The 17,764-nt window shown below is 37.5% G+C and overlaps 1 protein-coding gene across 1 annotated transcript; it reads left to right on the top strand.

Moving 5' to 3' along the window:
• The first annotated feature begins 5,444 nt into the window (after positions 1–5,444).
• On the top strand, positions 5,445–17,288 carry LOC127162732 (serine/threonine-protein kinase N2-like). Its single transcript, XM_051105595.1, has 9 exons — positions 5,445–5,681; positions 9,303–9,600; positions 9,811–9,956; positions 10,495–10,615; positions 14,862–15,007; positions 15,136–15,349; positions 16,223–16,405; positions 16,817–16,926; positions 17,004–17,288. Exons 1-9 carry the CDS (start codon positions 5,607–5,609, stop codon positions 17,286–17,288), a joined length of 1,578 nt encoding a protein of 525 aa, XP_050961552.1. The 5' UTR covers positions 5,445–5,606.
• Positions 17,289–17,764: the final 476 nt, after the last annotated feature.

Below are 17,764 nucleotides of genomic sequence, written 5' to 3'. Positions count from 1 at the left end.
TGTGGCTATTTTTGAGTCTTTGGAGCACTTGTTTAATGTTTACAGCACTTTTGCATGACATCCTCAAGAATAATATCAGAATGGAATTCGGGCAAAGAGACACAGAGAGCAAAAATATGAGCAATTAATCTGCAAATATTTTCAGTTTTTGATATATCTAACGTGTTGTGCTTCTTTTTATGGACGCTATTTAAATAATTTCTACAGTGTATTTCAACACTGCTGTGCTTGGTTTTTCTTAAGTTTTCTTAAGTGCACATGTTAATGCTCTTTGTTGTCATAGATTTTTTTTGTAACCTTTTTACAGTGTTACATGGATGCGCATCTACAGTTATTTAAAACTTTGCTGTTACGCCAAATGATTTGAACAAAAGTTGGTGCTGTTCTTTGAGTCTCTCTGCAGTCTGCAGTCTCTCTGACCTCATTAGTTGAGTCACTAATAATTATAATTAAGCTGCAAAAAAAATCAGAAGAAAAAAGCTGATGCATTTCAGACACGTATGTATGAATGCAGATGCTGACGGCGGCCGCACACAAATTATTAATTCTGAAGTGACTCTTAATGTGACTCTGAATAACATAATAATAATCTGTGTTCAGCAGGGTTTCATCTGAAATGTCCGTGTGATTTCACAGACAGTCGTGATTGTGTCTGATTGCTTTCTGAAGAAATGGCTGATGGCCCGTGTCAGAAACAAGATGTGATTGAAGCTTCAACTGAAAACCAGCGTTTAGATCTTTCGGAGTTTAGATCTTAAATGGTCCAAAGTAAAATCAAAATGGACCTCATTAAAACTTCATTAAAACTAAAATTGTTTTTTAATCTAATTTTTTTCTCAACCAGAGAGACATTTCACCATTGAATCGATTCAAATCACGTCTTGTCTGTGATTTTTTCCGTAAATATATGGTTTTGTGCTAAAATATATATATATATATATATATATATTTGCTTTCTTTTTAAAAAACTAACAAAAAACATGTCTTGTGTAAGAAGTGCTAGAAGTGTTGAGGTAGATTTGGTGTGATTTGGTTGGTTTTCTGAGATTGGTTCACAGGATTTTGTCTTTCTCAGCAGCAGGAGTCCTTCTGATAATTCAGTTTTTATTACATTTAAGTTGCTTGTTGTTTCTGCCAAAAGCACTAAGAGAAATGGATCAGTCCACTCAACGCTCACTAATGACTTCCTGCCTCTCTCTCTCTCCTTCTCTGTGTTTAGTGTCTCTCGTCCACACACGTCTTTCATTGATCAGTTGTGAGATGTTTAGAGACTCAGGTGTAGTTTTCACTCAGCGAGACATGTGGAGTAGCAATCGTTCAGATCTCTTGAAATCTGATCCTCCTCGAACAAAACCAACGATACACAATATAATACACAGTAAAACGAGCCCTGATATTTGGAGCTTGTTTCTGGGGTTTTGTTTTATTTAACTGGAGCATTGTGTTTGCTTTGCTACTCAGTTGCTAGGGTGTTTTAGATGGTGCTAAAGCATTGCTAGGTGGTAGGTAGAATGTTCTGAGAAGTTGCTAGTGCTTAGACAGTTGCTAGGGTGTTCTTGGCGGTAAATTTTGATCATTTGAATTCAGGAAAAAAATAAAATTTGGACAATAATTGGGTCTTTTAATTTTTATACTTTTACATTTTTCAGAAATGCTGTTGTCTTTTTTTGTTGTTCTTGTTTGCGTTTTCTGCATCATGGAACTCATTCTGTTACAGAGTAATCCAACAAATAGGCAAAAGTCAGGGCAGGCAGCAAACGATCGCAAAAACCAGGGAACAATCCAAAATCAAAAGACACAAAGGCAAGGTAAACAGAAAACAAGGAAACCTCTAGAAAATGTCCGCTACAGCAAAACAAGACTCAACAACGAGTGCGTAAGAGCTTAAATAGTCTTCCTGATGGGTAACAGGTGTATCTGCAATCAGTTCCTGATCAGGAGCTCATGGGCACGCCAGCTGGAGATTGTTACAGAGCCCCATCTTAAAGAGAGGCTTTTAGATACTCCTCAAAGAGTCATAGAAGTCTGTGATGGAGGCGGAATGGAGGCAGAACGAGGGAGGGATGGAGGGCCAGGACCATGTACTGGAGGAGGACCTGGCAGAGCAGGGAACCTGGGTGGAATTGGTGGAGAAAGGAACCAAGGCAAAGCCGGCAGATCAGAAAGCCAGGATGGAGCAGGGAGCCAGGGAAGAGCTGAAGACCACTAGGCTGGAGCAGATAAAACCAGCAATCACCATGGTGGAGCTGATGACCACTAGGGTGGAGCTGATGGAGTTGAAGACTATTTCAGTAGAGCTGATGGTGCAGGGAACCACCAAGGCAGATCAGGCAGGACTGGAATAGAAAGCACAGAGAGGTTAACAATGGCCTCTGTTGCTGTAACAGGACAGACTGAGAGTTCAGAGATGACCTCCTTGGTCCTAATAGGACAAACAGAGAGTTTACAAATGGGCACCACAGCCCTGAGAAGAACTGAAGTGGACGCCGCACACCTCAGGAGGTTCTGCAGCAGAAGCCACCACCTCAGGAGCAGCTGAGGAACTTAAGCAGACTTATGGGCTGGAGCAAGCTCTGGAGAAGTAGTGCCCAAACTTGGTCCTGAAGGCCCCAAACACACCTGAACCAGCTAATCAAGCTCTTACTAGACATACGAGAAACTTCCTAGCAGGTAGCAGGTATGTTGTGGCAAGTTAAAGCTAAACTCTGCAGGACACCGGCCCTCCAGGACTGAGTTTGGGCTGTGTGTAGCCCAAACACATAGGATGGCTTCCACCATTACAGGTAGCACTGAGGATAGGGGAACAGCCTCTGTGACAGCCAATGCTGAGACCCGTGGAATACCAGCTGCTTTGGCCAAAATCAGTGGTGGATCCACCAAACTGGAAATCAGCCCCAAATGTCTTTGGAACACCTGATGTCTTCAAATGCAATGTTCCTGATGACCAGTAACAGGACCAATAACATCTTAGCGGCTGAAGACTGTGGCGTGACATCCATGGCCACTCAAGTCCATCATGAACGGGGAACCAATCAATAATAGTGTATAATCCAAAAATTTCCAGAGCGACAACTCAAGGACTATCTTTGATGAATTTAGTCAATGCAATGATATGCACTGTCCAAAAAGTCTTAAATGTTGTCTTTGAGGGAGCACGATCCCGGACGGAGATGAACTAACCTTAAAGCTGGGTCCATGGCTGGCCTAGCAATACTCAAAAAGCCGCTGGATCCGGGTATGGCTGAGTCTTCTGTTACAGGACGGCGTGACAACTGAATAGGGGATCCAAGTGCAAGATTTATTTAAGAACATATTCAATAACATCCAAGACAAGACAAAATAGTAATCCAACAAACAGACGAAGGTCAGGGCAGGCAGTAAACGATCACAGAAACCAGGGAACAACCCAAAGTCAAAAAACACACAGGCAAACAGGAAACAAGGAAATCACTAGGAAATGTTCGCTACAGCAAAACAAGACTCAGCAATGAGTGTATGAGAGTGTGCATCTTAAATAGTCCTGGTGATTGGTAACAGGTGTGTCTGCAATCAGTTCCTAGGCAGGAGGTTATGGGAAAAGGAGTGGTTACAGGTATTGGATGGAATGCCCTCTAGGAGGAGCTCATGGGCACTTCAGCTGGAGATTGTGACACCTATAAGTGTTACAGATGGTTGCTAGGGCATTGTTAGGTAGTTGCTAGAGTGTTTCAGGTGGTTTCTTATTTGTTGCTAGGGTGTTCTTGTGGTTGTCAGGCAATTGCTAGGTGTTACAAGAGTTTTTAAGACATTACAAGAATAAGGTGGTTTCTTGGTGGCTTCTAAGGTAAAAAAAAAAACAACATTTTGTTTTACAGTAGCAGAAACAAAAATACAGTACATTTTTGTAAAAGTGTTAAATTCTACATACAGATGTTCTTTTAAAAACTCATCCATGCATCTTTGCTTTGCTTATTCGGTTTTTCAGGTATGTGAACTCGTGTTGTTCGGTTCCTGTGCAATGTTGTCTGTAAACACAGCAGTCGGATGGCTTCTGGGAAATGTTCCTGGCTGGAATACCTGAACGTTACACTGTCGGCCTGATTTGAGGGCGGGACATTGTGGGCGGGGCCTTACAGACCCTGTGAAGCGTCACTAGAAGGTTTCCACTGTCATTTCAGAATGTAGTCGCTCAGTTTAACCTGGTCAAATTTGGAGCTGAGATTAAAGATGCATGACATTAAAGTAGTGATCATAAATTATATCATGTTTATATTCAGAACATAGATCGTCTCTTTTGTTAGAACACCTTGATAGAGTAATAACTCACTTCTCTGCTTTGCATCACTAGGTGTTGCAGCCATTTGAGGACAGCAGAGACCACGAGTCCTGTGGCTTTATATGGATAAACATGCACCTTAAAGGAACAATTCACCCCAAAATGAATGTTTGCTGAAAATGTACTCACCCTCAGACTATTCAAAATATAGATGAGTTTGTTTGTTCATCAGATTTTAGAGAAATGTAGAATTACCTTATTTGCTCACCAGTGGATGCTCTGCAGTGAATGGGTGCCGTCAGAATGAGAGTCCAAACAGCTAATAAAAACATTGCAATAATCCACAAGTAATCCACACCACTCTAGCCCATTAGTTAACATTCTGTGAAGCCAAAAGAAAAAAATCCATCATTAAGATGTTTTAAACTTCAAATTGTTGCTTACGGCTAAAATATGAGCCCATAATCCATAATAACGCTTTCTCGAATGGAAATGTTCATCCCCTGTTTTCCTCTCACATCGAAATCCACAACACATTTGTTTAGAACTGTTTTGGCTTAAACTGTGCTTGATCTGTGCAGATTTCTCTCCTGAAGAGATGGACTTTTTCACTGGAGGAAACAATTTTATGGATAGCAGACTCATATTTTGACTCATATTTGTAACAATTTTCATTTAAAAGAATTATAATGATGACACAGCATTTGGCTTTACAAGCCATTACTTGATGGACTGGAGTATTGTGGATTATTGTGATGTTTTTATCAGCAGTTTGGACTCTCATTCTGATGGCGCCCATTCACTGCAGAGGATCCATTGGAGAGCAAGTGATGTAATGCTGCATTTCTCCAAATCTGATGAACAAGCAAACTAATTATCATTTTCAATATGTTTTAGAAACGGTATTGAATACACATCTTCAATAAGTATTCTAGAAACGGTATTCCAGCTGCAGTAAATTTAAGACAGCATGTTAGGATGATGCACTTGTGTGTGTCTTTTTGGACAGTTTCATTTCCTCTTTGGTTCAGAACGGACACAAGAGTTCAGAAATGTCATACTGTGTATTAAAACACACACACACACGTAATAGTGCCAAGTTGCAGAGCTCGTCTCTGAGCAGGAAGTTGGTCGAGAGATTTCAAAAGCAAACCATCCACGTGCCCATGTATAAGTGTGTGTGTGTTCCTGTGCAAACAGCAGACGTCTCTTGTGTGTCATGTAGAAATGAACAGGAAGCTGTTGCTGCCGTTTTCTCTGAGCGGAAGACATCGCTGTATGTGGTGTCAGTGCCTCTAATAACAGACAAAACAGTGTTAGATCTGAGGAGAACGGGAGAGGAGTGGAGGTGATGGACAGCGAAGGAGATGCGGGAGATTGTTCGCTGGAGGAGTTTCCCTCCAGCCCAGCGGAGGCCGAACATGTGGTAGGAACTCAAATCCTAGTCAGTTCACATCGAAGCGTCTTCAATTTGTTATAGAGACGGTTCACCTAATACTCACCCTCAAGTCGTTCCAAACCTGTATGAATTTATTTTTTTCTGTGGAACATAGAAGATAGTTCTTGGAGTTACTTTAGTATCTTTAATATACTAGTTAAAGTTTAATAATTAATTAAATAATTAATTCATTTAATAATTAGTTAAAGTTTGTGTAACTAATTTTTATCATTGTTTCAAATATTTTATTATTATTATTTAGTTATTTTTAATGTTAATGGTTTTCGTTTGATGCTGTTAGTGAACTAAAAATGAAAAATATTTTTAAAGTATTTATTAATCTTTTGATATCAGGTTATGTGAAATCGTAGAAGATTTCAACATTTACTATAATCAAAAGTGGTATCTGTTAATATTATTTAATGCACATGAGCTAATACGAGCTACGAGTTGTATTTTTATTAACTAAAGTTAACAAAGTTTAACAAATATTGTAAGAAAATATTGTAAAAATTGTTTGTTGTTAATGCATTAAACAATGCTAACTAATGGAACCTTATTGTACAGTATTTTGTAACATTTATTTCAGTTTTAGTTTATTTTACTACTTCAACTTACACTAAATGAAAATTGTTGCCATAACAACTAGCCTAAAATAGGTTTCATTTTTACATATATTTTATTGAAATTAACATAAAATTGTCTTTTTTTTTAGTTCAAATTTTTTGACTCCATTGACTTTCACTGGGGAAAAACACTCAAATATCTTATGTTCTTTGTTTTAAGTCTAAGAGCTTTAAAATGACATGAGGATGGATTAATGATGACAGAATTTGTATTTTTAGCTTAATTAGCCCCTTAAGCCCTGAACTAAACCTTTGTGAGTTGAAGATCATGATGATGATGGTTTATAGTTGTTGTGTTTTTGCATTTATGATGTTTCTAAACTCTGTTTGTAGTGAAACTAATGCTGCTCAGAGCTTAGTGGTGCTCACAAGACATTCGATTTCCGTAATGTGACGTGTCTCTGAGTGAAACAGGATATGAAGATAAAATTAGGACAGGACTTAATTTTTTTCTGATTAGATGGTGAACGTGTCTCTATATGAAGGTGTTGACATGAGAGGAAAAGTAAAGTTGTTGCAGAGGAGGAGAAAGTTCAAAGTATGAAGACAAACTTTTTGCTTTAGTTGTTATCAGATAAGATACATACTGGCAACAATTTAGTGTAGGATTTACAATTTTCACACAAAGATTGCTAGTAAGTTTCACTTGTAATTCTAAAGAAACTGCAACATAAATTTAGACATGAAAGACTGAAATAGTGCTTTGTAAAACATACTCCCAATAATCTGATTTATTTACAATTTTGACTGTGCAGAGCTTTAAAAATAACATGGAGAGCAGCTCAGATCCATTTGATGAGAAATGCTTGTTTATTGCAGACTTTTTACAAAGATCTTGTCTGATACTTTAGAAACAACTGAGAAACAGGAGACCTCAGCAAAATTCTTCACTGAATTTGAAGGAACTATTGAGATTTGAAAGAGATTTCATTGTGGTTTTTTTTCTTTCCTACGTGTTTTGTGTGTGCGCGTTGATCGTACTAAAGTGACTTTTCCTGTGTGTTTTGTAAGTGAGCTGCTCACGGCAGAACTTCCTTATTGAGTCACAACGTTCATGTGTGCCGTTCGCTCTCTGTCAGCTGAAATATAATGCGGTTGAATGTTTCTGCGGTGTCTTGAGTCTGGTACCTGCTCTATTTACACTGCCAGACGTGTGTTTAGTCTTTAAATGGCTGTGCGAAGTGCACAAGTGTGTTATATTTCAGCTGGCCGATGTTTGATTACAGTTCAGCTCAGTCTGTGTGATTTTCAGTGTCTCTTGTGTCGGTATCGGCCAACGAAAACAAAACGCAAAAGAGAACTTCTGTATGCAAGTCCGCAGTCAGTTACACTATCCACGATTATAAGGTTTCTCTTGATGTTGTTGACTTCCTCAGCATGAGCACTGAACCGCAGAGCTGCCCTTTGCTTCTCCTCACACCGCTGCTGACTCATTACTGATCACTAACAAAACATCAGTTGTTTCAATTACAGCTGCATAAAGATGAATTTAAAAGCACTTGATTGACTAACACTAGATCCTCTGTAGAGCTGCTTTGTTGTAATTGTTGTACTGTGATTATATAAAATAACTGGTCAAAAGCTTTGAATAGTTAATGTCACCAAGGCTATTTCATCAAATACAGTAAGTGCTAATATAAAATAAAACAAAAGCAATAATTTGGTCTGGACTGTTGTTGGGGGTTTGAGGCATCATTGTGTTTGGTCTAAGAGCAGGTGGTGTGTTTATGTCTTCCTGTGAGGAAGTTATTTATGTTCATATTGAATCAATGTACAGCAGAGCACGTCACTGACCCCGAATCTGTTAAGAGTCTCAGTCTCAGACATCACGCTTTTCGTTTCGGCCTTTTCAAATCATTGTGCAGTGGTCTATATCAGTCCACCAGGAAACAGTGTTATATTTACTGCTGTAGTGAGTTTGCAAGATCTGTGTCATTATTACATGGATTTTCAGAGGGTTTTTTTTGTTTGTTTTTGAGGAACTTGGTAGAAACTAAACTAGATACTCACAAGCAGAACTGATTATTCCACCCGTCTTTCAAAAGTCATTTCTGTGAAACCATATAACTGGATGGAAATTCAGATTACAGAAACTACACAGATGTACTGTACTTCCCATCTGTTTTTATCTATCTATCTATCTATCCATCTATCTATCTAATGTACCTACCTATCTATCTTTGTATGTTTCTATGCGTAATTCTATCTATTATTCTATCTATCAATCTATCACTTTATCTATCCATCTTATTCTTTGTCCCTGTCTATTGTCCCTGTCTGCTTAACTCTTTGTTTGTCCATCTAACTGTCTATCATTTTATCTGTCAATAGTTGCATTTCCATTACACTTCAAATTGTGCAACCTGAAATTGCGAACTGAAAATACGCCCAATGGAAACATGTCAATTTTGCGAAAAGTCCCATATATCGAGGTGAGTTTTCAGGCAATTTAAAAAAAGGAATATTTCCCAAAACTGCAATGGAAACATTTACACTTACAGGTCACCTGGTCTACGTAAATGTCACATGATTATTCTTTAATGTACTACAACCTCCAAGAAACACCTCATACGTGGCTGCTCTCAAGTAAAAAGAGCTTTCCTTGCCATTAATGCTTGGATAACCCCTTATTTACACTGCACACATCTGCAGCGCATCACAGCTCAGACTCAGGCCCCAGAGCTGATCGCAGCCACTCTAGTCAGTGCTTGTGTTTATACTAGCCTTGCCGCAGCCCTCCGTGCTGCTTCTGTAAAGACATACGCATACACCTCCTTCAGTTAAAAACAATACCTTCAGGGGCTGCGATATATACGTAACCTACCAAAGTCTGTCACCATGGGAGAGAAAAAATGAAGCTTTAGTCACATAACATCGGTTAATGGAAGCGCTGTCATTTCGTTCATTGTATCGTTCTGTCTATCTATCCATAACCTCAGTCTGCTTGCCCATGCTGACCCATGTCCCCTCCCTTTTCTCTTAGGATTCGGATGGTTTATCCGTCCTGGAGCAGCTGGGACTGGACCAGAATTCTGATTTCTCCGACTCCAGCGTGCAGCAGAAGTTGGACGAGCAGCGAGAGAGGATCCGGAGGGAGATCCGGAAGGAGCTGAAGATAAAAGCAGGAGCGGAGAACCTGCGGCGAGCCACCACTGACAAACGCAATGCCCAGCAGGTGGATAGCCAGTTACGCAGCTCCAGCCGCAAGCTGGACTCACTCCACGCTAAGCTGCAGGAGCTGGATGCCCACATTGTCGTCAAGGGTCACGATGACAGCAAAGGTCGGGAGTCATCTTTAAAAGCTTACCTTTAAGGGCATGTGTAAGAAATATAGGTTTAATGTAAAATTCATCATTATTGATGAGTGAATATGAATCTTCAAGGACAATGTAATTTGTTGTAAACATACAACAAACTGGTGTATATTCATTTACAGTCTTCATAATCCATGACCCCAGATAAATGTTTGACTTCTTGTCTTTGACCCGTAGATGACATTCAGTCTCTCGGGACGCCAGGTCGCTCCTCAGCCAATCAGGACAGGATTAAGGCTTTGGAGCGACAGCTCAACATTGAACTGAAGGTCAAACAGGGGGCAGAGAACATGATCCCCATCTATGCCAATGGTGTTACCAAGGTACTGAACATCTGTCCATCTATCTGAATGTCTCTCTCTCTCTCTGACGGTCTATATTTGACTGTCCGTCTTAATGTCTGACTGTTTATCTGTCTGACTCTTTGTCTGTATGTCTTTCTGTATGGATGTCTGTCTATCTGACTGTCTATTCATCTAAACGTCTATCCATCAGTTTATTTATCTATCTGGATGTTTATCAATTTGACTGTCTATTCATCTGAATATCTATTCATCTATCTATCTGAATATCTATCTGGATGTCTATACATCTGACTGTCTGTTCACCTGAATGTCTATGCATCTGACTATCAATCTATATGGATGTCCATACATCTGACTGTCTATTCATCTATCTATCTATCTGTCTATCTATCTTGATGTCTGTCCACCTGAGTGTCTATCTATCTGTCTATTCATCTGAATGTCTATCCATCTGTCTGTCTGTCTGTCTGTCTATCTATCTATCTATCTGTCTATTTGACTTTCTACTTTGATGTCTATCTGACTATTTCCATCAATCCATCTTTCTGTCCTCCAGGATAAAAAACTGCTTCAGTCAGCACAGCAGATGCTGCAGGACAGTAAGACAAAGATTGACATCATCCGTATGCAGATCCGTAAAGCCATGCAGGCCACCGAACACACAGAAGACACTCAGGGTATGTCTTGCATGTTTTGTCTATCTCACTCACTCCGACACATGAGTGTTTTAACAGTTTAACATCATCATAGAGATCCTTTAACATCACTTTTCTCTGTTTGACTCTCCGGAGGGAGTCTCAACTCATGTAGTCATTAGTCTTGTCCACACAGCAGCTCAAGTTCACTTACAGTTTTTCTCAGTCGCTTTGGTGCATTTCTCAGATCAGAAATGAAACTCTCAAAACTGCTTGTTCAACCTCCGCATCATCTAGTCACTTGTGCACATCATAATAGCAGTTTCTTATTCTTCTGAGCAAGTTGTGATTGCTTTGATACATTCATGCAATTGATTATGTACATTTGTTCCTAATTTCCTACATTATCAGTTGCTAGTGTCATGTTGCTTAAAATGTATTATATAGTTCTCTGTGCAATAGTCTTACCCCTCAAAATATGTAGTCATTAGTTCATCATATAAGTCATTAAATGCAAAATGGTTGATATAGTTGTCATAAACTGTCAAGTATATTTTCTACACATTCCTGTACAATAACAAACCAGTTCTCTGAAATTCCTCATACAGTGCTGTATGCAAAAGCAAAGTTCTGCCTAAGGGGTGATTCCTGTGTTTGCCTTTCTAATTCTGTATTTTCGCTTTTGTGCATCTGCCATGTACAAACATCTGACAGACATCTGTAAGATCTCAGTTTTACATACACTCTTAATCATAAACATCTTACAGTAAAGACATCTAATAAAAGTCTATTTGACACCTGGTAGGAAACGTGCAGATGAGCGAACACTCTAAAAAATAAATCTTGCAGATGTAAATGTAGATGTAAAATAGACGTCTTAGTGATGTACGTGTACTATCAGGGATATTTCTTTTTCTTGTCTGTCACAATGAATTTGTAATGTGTTTTTTTTTCTTTTCTTTTTTCTTTTTTTTTGTCCTATCCAGTCTCTTTTACAGTTTTTCTCAGTCACTTTGGTGCATTTCTCAGATCAGAAATGAAATTCTCAAAACTACTTGTTCAACCTCCACATCATCTAGTCACTTGTGCACATCATAATAGCAGTTTCTCATTTATTTGAACAAGTTGCGATTGCTTTGGTACATTCATGCAATGGTTTTTGTACATTTGTCTGCGTTTTCCTACATTATCATTTGCTAGTGTCATGTTGCTCAAAATGTATTATATAGTTCTCTGTGCAATAGTCTTACCCCTCAAAATATGTAGTCATTAGTTCATCATATAAGTCATTAAATGCAAAATGGTTGATATAGTTGTCATAAACTGTCAAGTATATTTTCTACACATTCCTGTTAGTTTATTTATAAATTGGCCATGCATTGTGCAGGTGAATCTTGACTTTCACTAATAAGGGAATGTAGATTAAACAATAACAAACCAGTTCTCTGAAATTCCTCATAGAGTGCTGCATGCAAAAGCGAAGTTCTGCCTAAGGGATGATTCCTGTGTTTGCCTTTCTAATTTTGTATTTTCCCTTTTGTGCATCTGTCATGTACAAACATCTGACAGACATCTGTAAAATGTCACTTTTACATACACTCTAAATCATAAACATCTTACAGTAAAGACATCTAATAAAAGTCTATTTGACACCTGGTAGGAAATGTGCAGATGAGCAAACACTCTAAAAAATAAATCTTGCAGATGTAAATGTAGACGTGAAATAGACGTCTTAGTGATGTACGTGTACTATCAGGGATGTTTCTTTTTCTTGTCTGTCACAATGACTCTGTAATGTGTTTTTTCTTTTCTTTTTTCTTTTTTTTTGTCCTATCCAGTCTCTTTCAATCAATATCTCACATACGGTAATGTGTACATTTGTACTTTTGAAATGGATATATGACACACATAAGAATTGCAGCCTTCTGCATTTCAATACAGTAACTGTCATGCAAACGATTGCTATAGTTTACATCAGGTAATGCTAATAGAGTACACTGTTTGATTGACAACATGACTAAGCATTTTGACTATCTTGTTTATGAACAATGACACAAGGACTTTTCATTCTGATGGCACTGATATGTTCATTGACATGCATACTTACTTTTGACAGATAAACTAAAGATTTTGATAAAGTTACAGGCTTTTGCAGGTAATCCATTGTGTTGTGCTGTTTGTACGAATTGTTTTGAGAAATGCACATACTTCTTTACAAATATTAAGGATGATTTGAGAAATGCACCAAAATGTGACTGAGAAAAACTGTAATAGTGATATTGTGATAAGACAACCTACATGATTTCCATCCAGTGCAACATTTCATATATGGTGAGGACATGAATCCATATGCTTTGCAAACCAGTCTGCTGTTATCTTGTCAGTCTAATTCTGGCAAGCGGCAAACAACTGTCTGTCTTTCCAGACTGCTGTTTTGTGTTTAGACTTATAAAGTTGTATTGACTGTTACTTTTATAGTATTGTCTATGCTTTTTGGAGCTTGATATTTTTCGCCTGTTGTACAGAAAAGAGCTGTGTGAAGAATCTTCATTTTTGAACGTACTATTCCTTAATGAAGATGAGATGTAAACAGAAAGATTAGAGCTGGAGAAGTTTGAGAGATGGAGGGAGGAAATGGACGGAGCTGAAGCGTGCGGCTCTAATGGACTCTAATGGCGTGTTTCGGCGCTGAAGTCTCATGTGTCCTGGGGCTGAACGGCAGCGGCTGGTTAAGAATAGATTTATTAATGCGGCTCCACCCTTCGGCCATCAGCGTCCATCGCCGGGCCGCTCGGGGAATGATGTTTGACATCCTGTGAGGGGATTTGAGGACGGGTCTCTCCATTAACAGGAACTACAATTTCACTTCATAATTCTTGTTGATCAGTAACATCTGTTTTGTTTAACTTGGTGATAATTCACCTCTTCTAGAGTCTTGTTTAAAGTCAGAGAAATATAATGTCCATGAGATCTTGTCCTGTCAGTCTGATTCATCGTAATGTTGATTTTAAGAGCTAAAGTGCTAGAAATCACGGTTCACGTCACTTCTGGTTCGTCATTTTAGAAATGGAAAGTCAGGTCAAGCGCATTGCATTTCTTGCAGAGCTCTCTGGTTGCATGCTGCTCTTTATTACAACTGTAGGCATTTATATTGGTACGCCATACATACTGTGCACGGCATACTTACTGCATACTGTAAATATAGCATGAGCAGTTTGCCATTCTGAATATAACCTGCAGGTTTGTGAGTGTGTGAAAAGGTCTGTTCTTCATTAGCTGGAGGAGTCAGGACTCAGGAGGAGGGTTATTTAGGAGGTCCCCACATCTAACCGTGTTATTTTAGTATAATTTATTTACTATTATTGTATTTATTAATATTTTTTTATGTTCTGTTCTCAGTTTAATCTTAGTTTAGTTTAGATTTTAGTAAATTTGTTGTTTTTGTTTTTTAATGTCTAATTTAGTTTGTTTAGTTTTCAGTTTTAGTAGTTTTTAGTTTTTAGCTTAAACTTATTTCATTCAGTTCTAATTTTAATTTATTTTCTTATTATTCTTCTTATTATTCTATTTAATTTTTTTCAGTTTTAGCTGAAAAATTGTTCAACTTTGAATAGAAATGAGAAATATTGTCACTAATTGAAATGTTTGTTTTTATGTGTGTGTGTGTGTGTATATATATATATATATATATATGCACACACACACAAATATATACAAAAAAACATTTCAGTTAGTGGCAACGTTTAAATTTATAGTTTGTTTTTATTAGTTTTATTTTTATTTCGTTTTAATTTTAGTTTCCAGTTTTACACATTTTACTTAAAATTACAATGTAAACTAAATGAAAATCAGAAATTTTGCTGTGGCAGCTAATTAAAAATAAAATGTTTTAATTAATCAATTTTTTAGTTTTAGTTTAAGTACGTTTTAGTATTTTTTGTGTTTTTGTTTTGATATTTTTTAATGTCTTTAATTAATTTTCAGTTTGTTTAATTTCCAGTTGTAGTCATTTTTGTTCTTCAACTTAAACAAATTTTTCAATAAGTTGCCACAGCAACATTTAAGGTTTTCATTTAAAGTTGTTTCAGTTGTTAAACATTCCTAATTACAATCATAAATCAAACACAAGCTCATTATAGATTTTCACCATCCAAATCCTAAGAGAAAAGGGAGGGGCCATGGGTCAGCATGGGCAAGCAGTCATGTAATGTTGTGTTTTTTCTATTAATAGCATCACCCAGCAGGATCTGACGTGTGTGTGTATGTGTATGTGTGTGCATCTCTGCAGGTAAGCCGGATCTGTGTGGGGTGGAGCTTCGTATCGAGGAGCTCTGGCATCATTACCGTGTTGAACATGCCATGGCCGAGGGCGCCAAAAACATGCTGAGACTTCTGGGAGCTGGAAAAGCACAGGACAAGAAGGCCATCGCTGAGGTGTGAGAAACACACATGCACCCCCTAAGATACCCTGGGAGAAACAAAACCTCATACAAATGACACACAGAAGTCGCCATTTGTTTGGATCAGAGGAACAAGGGTAAAGATTTTGTTTGTTGTTTTAGGCTCAGTCCCGTCTCAGCGAAGCGTCCCAGCGCTTAGATCTTCTGCGAGTGTCGTTGGAGCAGCGTTTGGTCAATCTACCAGAAGATCATCCCAAAGTGTGTCTGATTAAGGAGGAGTTAGTATTGGCGTCATCCTCAGCCTTCAGCTCCCGTCACAGCGCCCCCTATGTCCACAATCAGTACAGCACCCTCAGCAAACCCTCACCGCTCACCGGTACGTCAGTAACAGTAACACGAGTGTCAAGAACCTGTCCACAACAACACGGCTCACATTTCACTCCAAAATCAAAACAAAGAAACATGATGTGCTTTAAAAAAAATTTTTTAAATAATAATTAAAAAATATACAATGTTTGCGATTTTCTCAATATCTCTCAATATATATATTTTTGTTGCACCTTCAGATTTCAGATTTTCAAATAGTTGTATCTCAGCCAAATCAAAACATACATACATCAATGGAAAGCTTATTTATTCAGCTTTCAGATGATGTATAAATCTCAATTTCAAAAAACTGACACTTATGACTGGTTTTGTGGTCCAGGGTCACATTTAAATAAATATGAATAAAAATTGACAATATTATTTTTACAAATTAAATATATTTTATAAATTAAATTATTTAATCATGTGTTTTATTATTAATAGAAATTAATAAAATATAAAATTATATGGATCATCATTATATGGATTTCATTTATTATTACTTATTTAATTAAAAACATTTTACATCAAATTGTTTCATGACTGCATTAGTAAAAAAACAATAGCTATAATAAAATGATATAATATAATAAAATTATACATTTATATAATAAAGTTATATTCTTAATGGTGTAACTCTAAAGACTAGACTTAATAATGAGAAATCAATAATGAGAAATCAAATCTCATAATTATTTATTTAAATGCAATATTTAATTTATTGTTATCTTTTTGTTTTGTGTTGATTTTGGGTGAAATATGATCATGCTTGTGTTCTTATTTTGCACGTTTTAGTGAGTCATCACCTAAATTACTGTAACGTAAATGTCACATCAAATGCGGCCGTCTCATGCTGACAGTGTCACGTGTCTGTCCCATTCAGGGACTCTCCAGGTGCGTCTGCTGGGGTGTATGGGCTTGTTGGAGGTCGTCCCGGGCCGCAGCCGTGCATCTCCGGTGGCTTTGCCTCACGGTCATGGAGACGGACGACCCTTCAAACTCACTCTGAGCAGCAGAAACAGCAGCTTCAGCCTGAAGATTCCCAGCAAAAGCGAAGAGCTGTCCTGTGAGTGTCTTTGTGCTTTTATTCTGATACAATGCCCCTCAAAGTTTGGGGTATTTTTAATACTTTTGATTTTACTTTACCCAAAAAAATACTTTTTTACTTTTACTTTTTTTAAATAAATGCAACAATCGTGAGCAGAAGAGACTTCTTTGAAACTTTTAAAAAAATCTTAATTGTTCCAAATTTTTGGTCATATGTTAATAAGCTCTCGGGTTGTGGCACCTAAACATTAATATTTATAAAGTTAGTCATTTTAACAGTTTTGATTTTAATAAATCTTTTGAATTTACTAGAGAGGACATTTTAAAATTCACAGTGTCACAGTTTCAAACGCATGTCAAAAGAGCAAGAGTTAGGTATTTAGCAGCAGTAAGTGACCGTCTGATGTGGGTTTTTTTTGTGTGTGTTTAGCGGAGGTGAGCGCAGTGTTGAAGCTGGAGAACTGTGTGGTGGGACAGACGTGTTGGAAGACTGTTGGTGAACAGACGTGGGATCAGACCTTCACTCTTGAGCTGGAGAGAGTGAGTAACACACACACACACACACACACACACACACTCAGATCATACTCAGATATTCAACTAATGTACTCGTTCAGTCCAGAGAGATGGAGATTGCGGTGTATTGGAGGGACTATCGCTCGCTCTGTGCGCTTAAGTATCTGAAGCTGGAGGACTTTCTGGACAATCAGAGACATCGAATACAGCTGGAGCTTGAACCGCAGGGACTGCTGCTCGCCGAGGTAAAGATACACACACAAACACATGGTAACAGGGCAAACATGGCCAGAAAATCTGTACCGAAAGCAATTTGCATGAGTTTTAGGCTGTTTAGTGATGTTTACACCAAAACAGTGACAAAATTACTAGTTGTGACGCACTGAAATGCATGTTTTTTTTTTCATTAGTAAAGTTGAAAACACTTAAGAATAGGTAACACTTATTCACTGTTAATTACAACTTTTCCCTCAATAAATTCCTAATTTGCTGCTTATTAATAGTTATTAAGGTAGTTGTTAAGTTTAGGTATTGGGTAAGATTAGGGATGTAGAATAAGGTCATGTAGAGTAAGGCATTCATATGTGCTTAATTAGTACTAATAAATGGCTAATATTCTAATAGTATATTTGTAAATAAGCAACTAGCTAAGAGACAATCAGTACTCAAATTAAAAGTTATATTATTATCAAAATAATATGAATAATGTTAAAGTTTTCATTTATATGAAAAACAAATGTAATAATTTAGCACTCAAAAAGTTGTGCATTATTATAAAAATCTAAATTATAATAAAAGTTTTCATTTAGCCAAAAAAAAACAAAAATAAAGTTGATTTAATAATTAATTTATTTGACTTTTT

This window comes from Labeo rohita, chromosome 3 (assembly GCF_022985175.1).
Source record: "Labeo rohita strain BAU-BD-2019 chromosome 3, IGBB_LRoh.1.0, whole genome shotgun sequence".
Lineage (NCBI taxonomy): Eukaryota > Metazoa > Chordata > Actinopteri > Cypriniformes > Cyprinidae > Labeo > Labeo rohita.
This window is presented reverse-complemented; position numbering and strand designations above follow the sequence as displayed.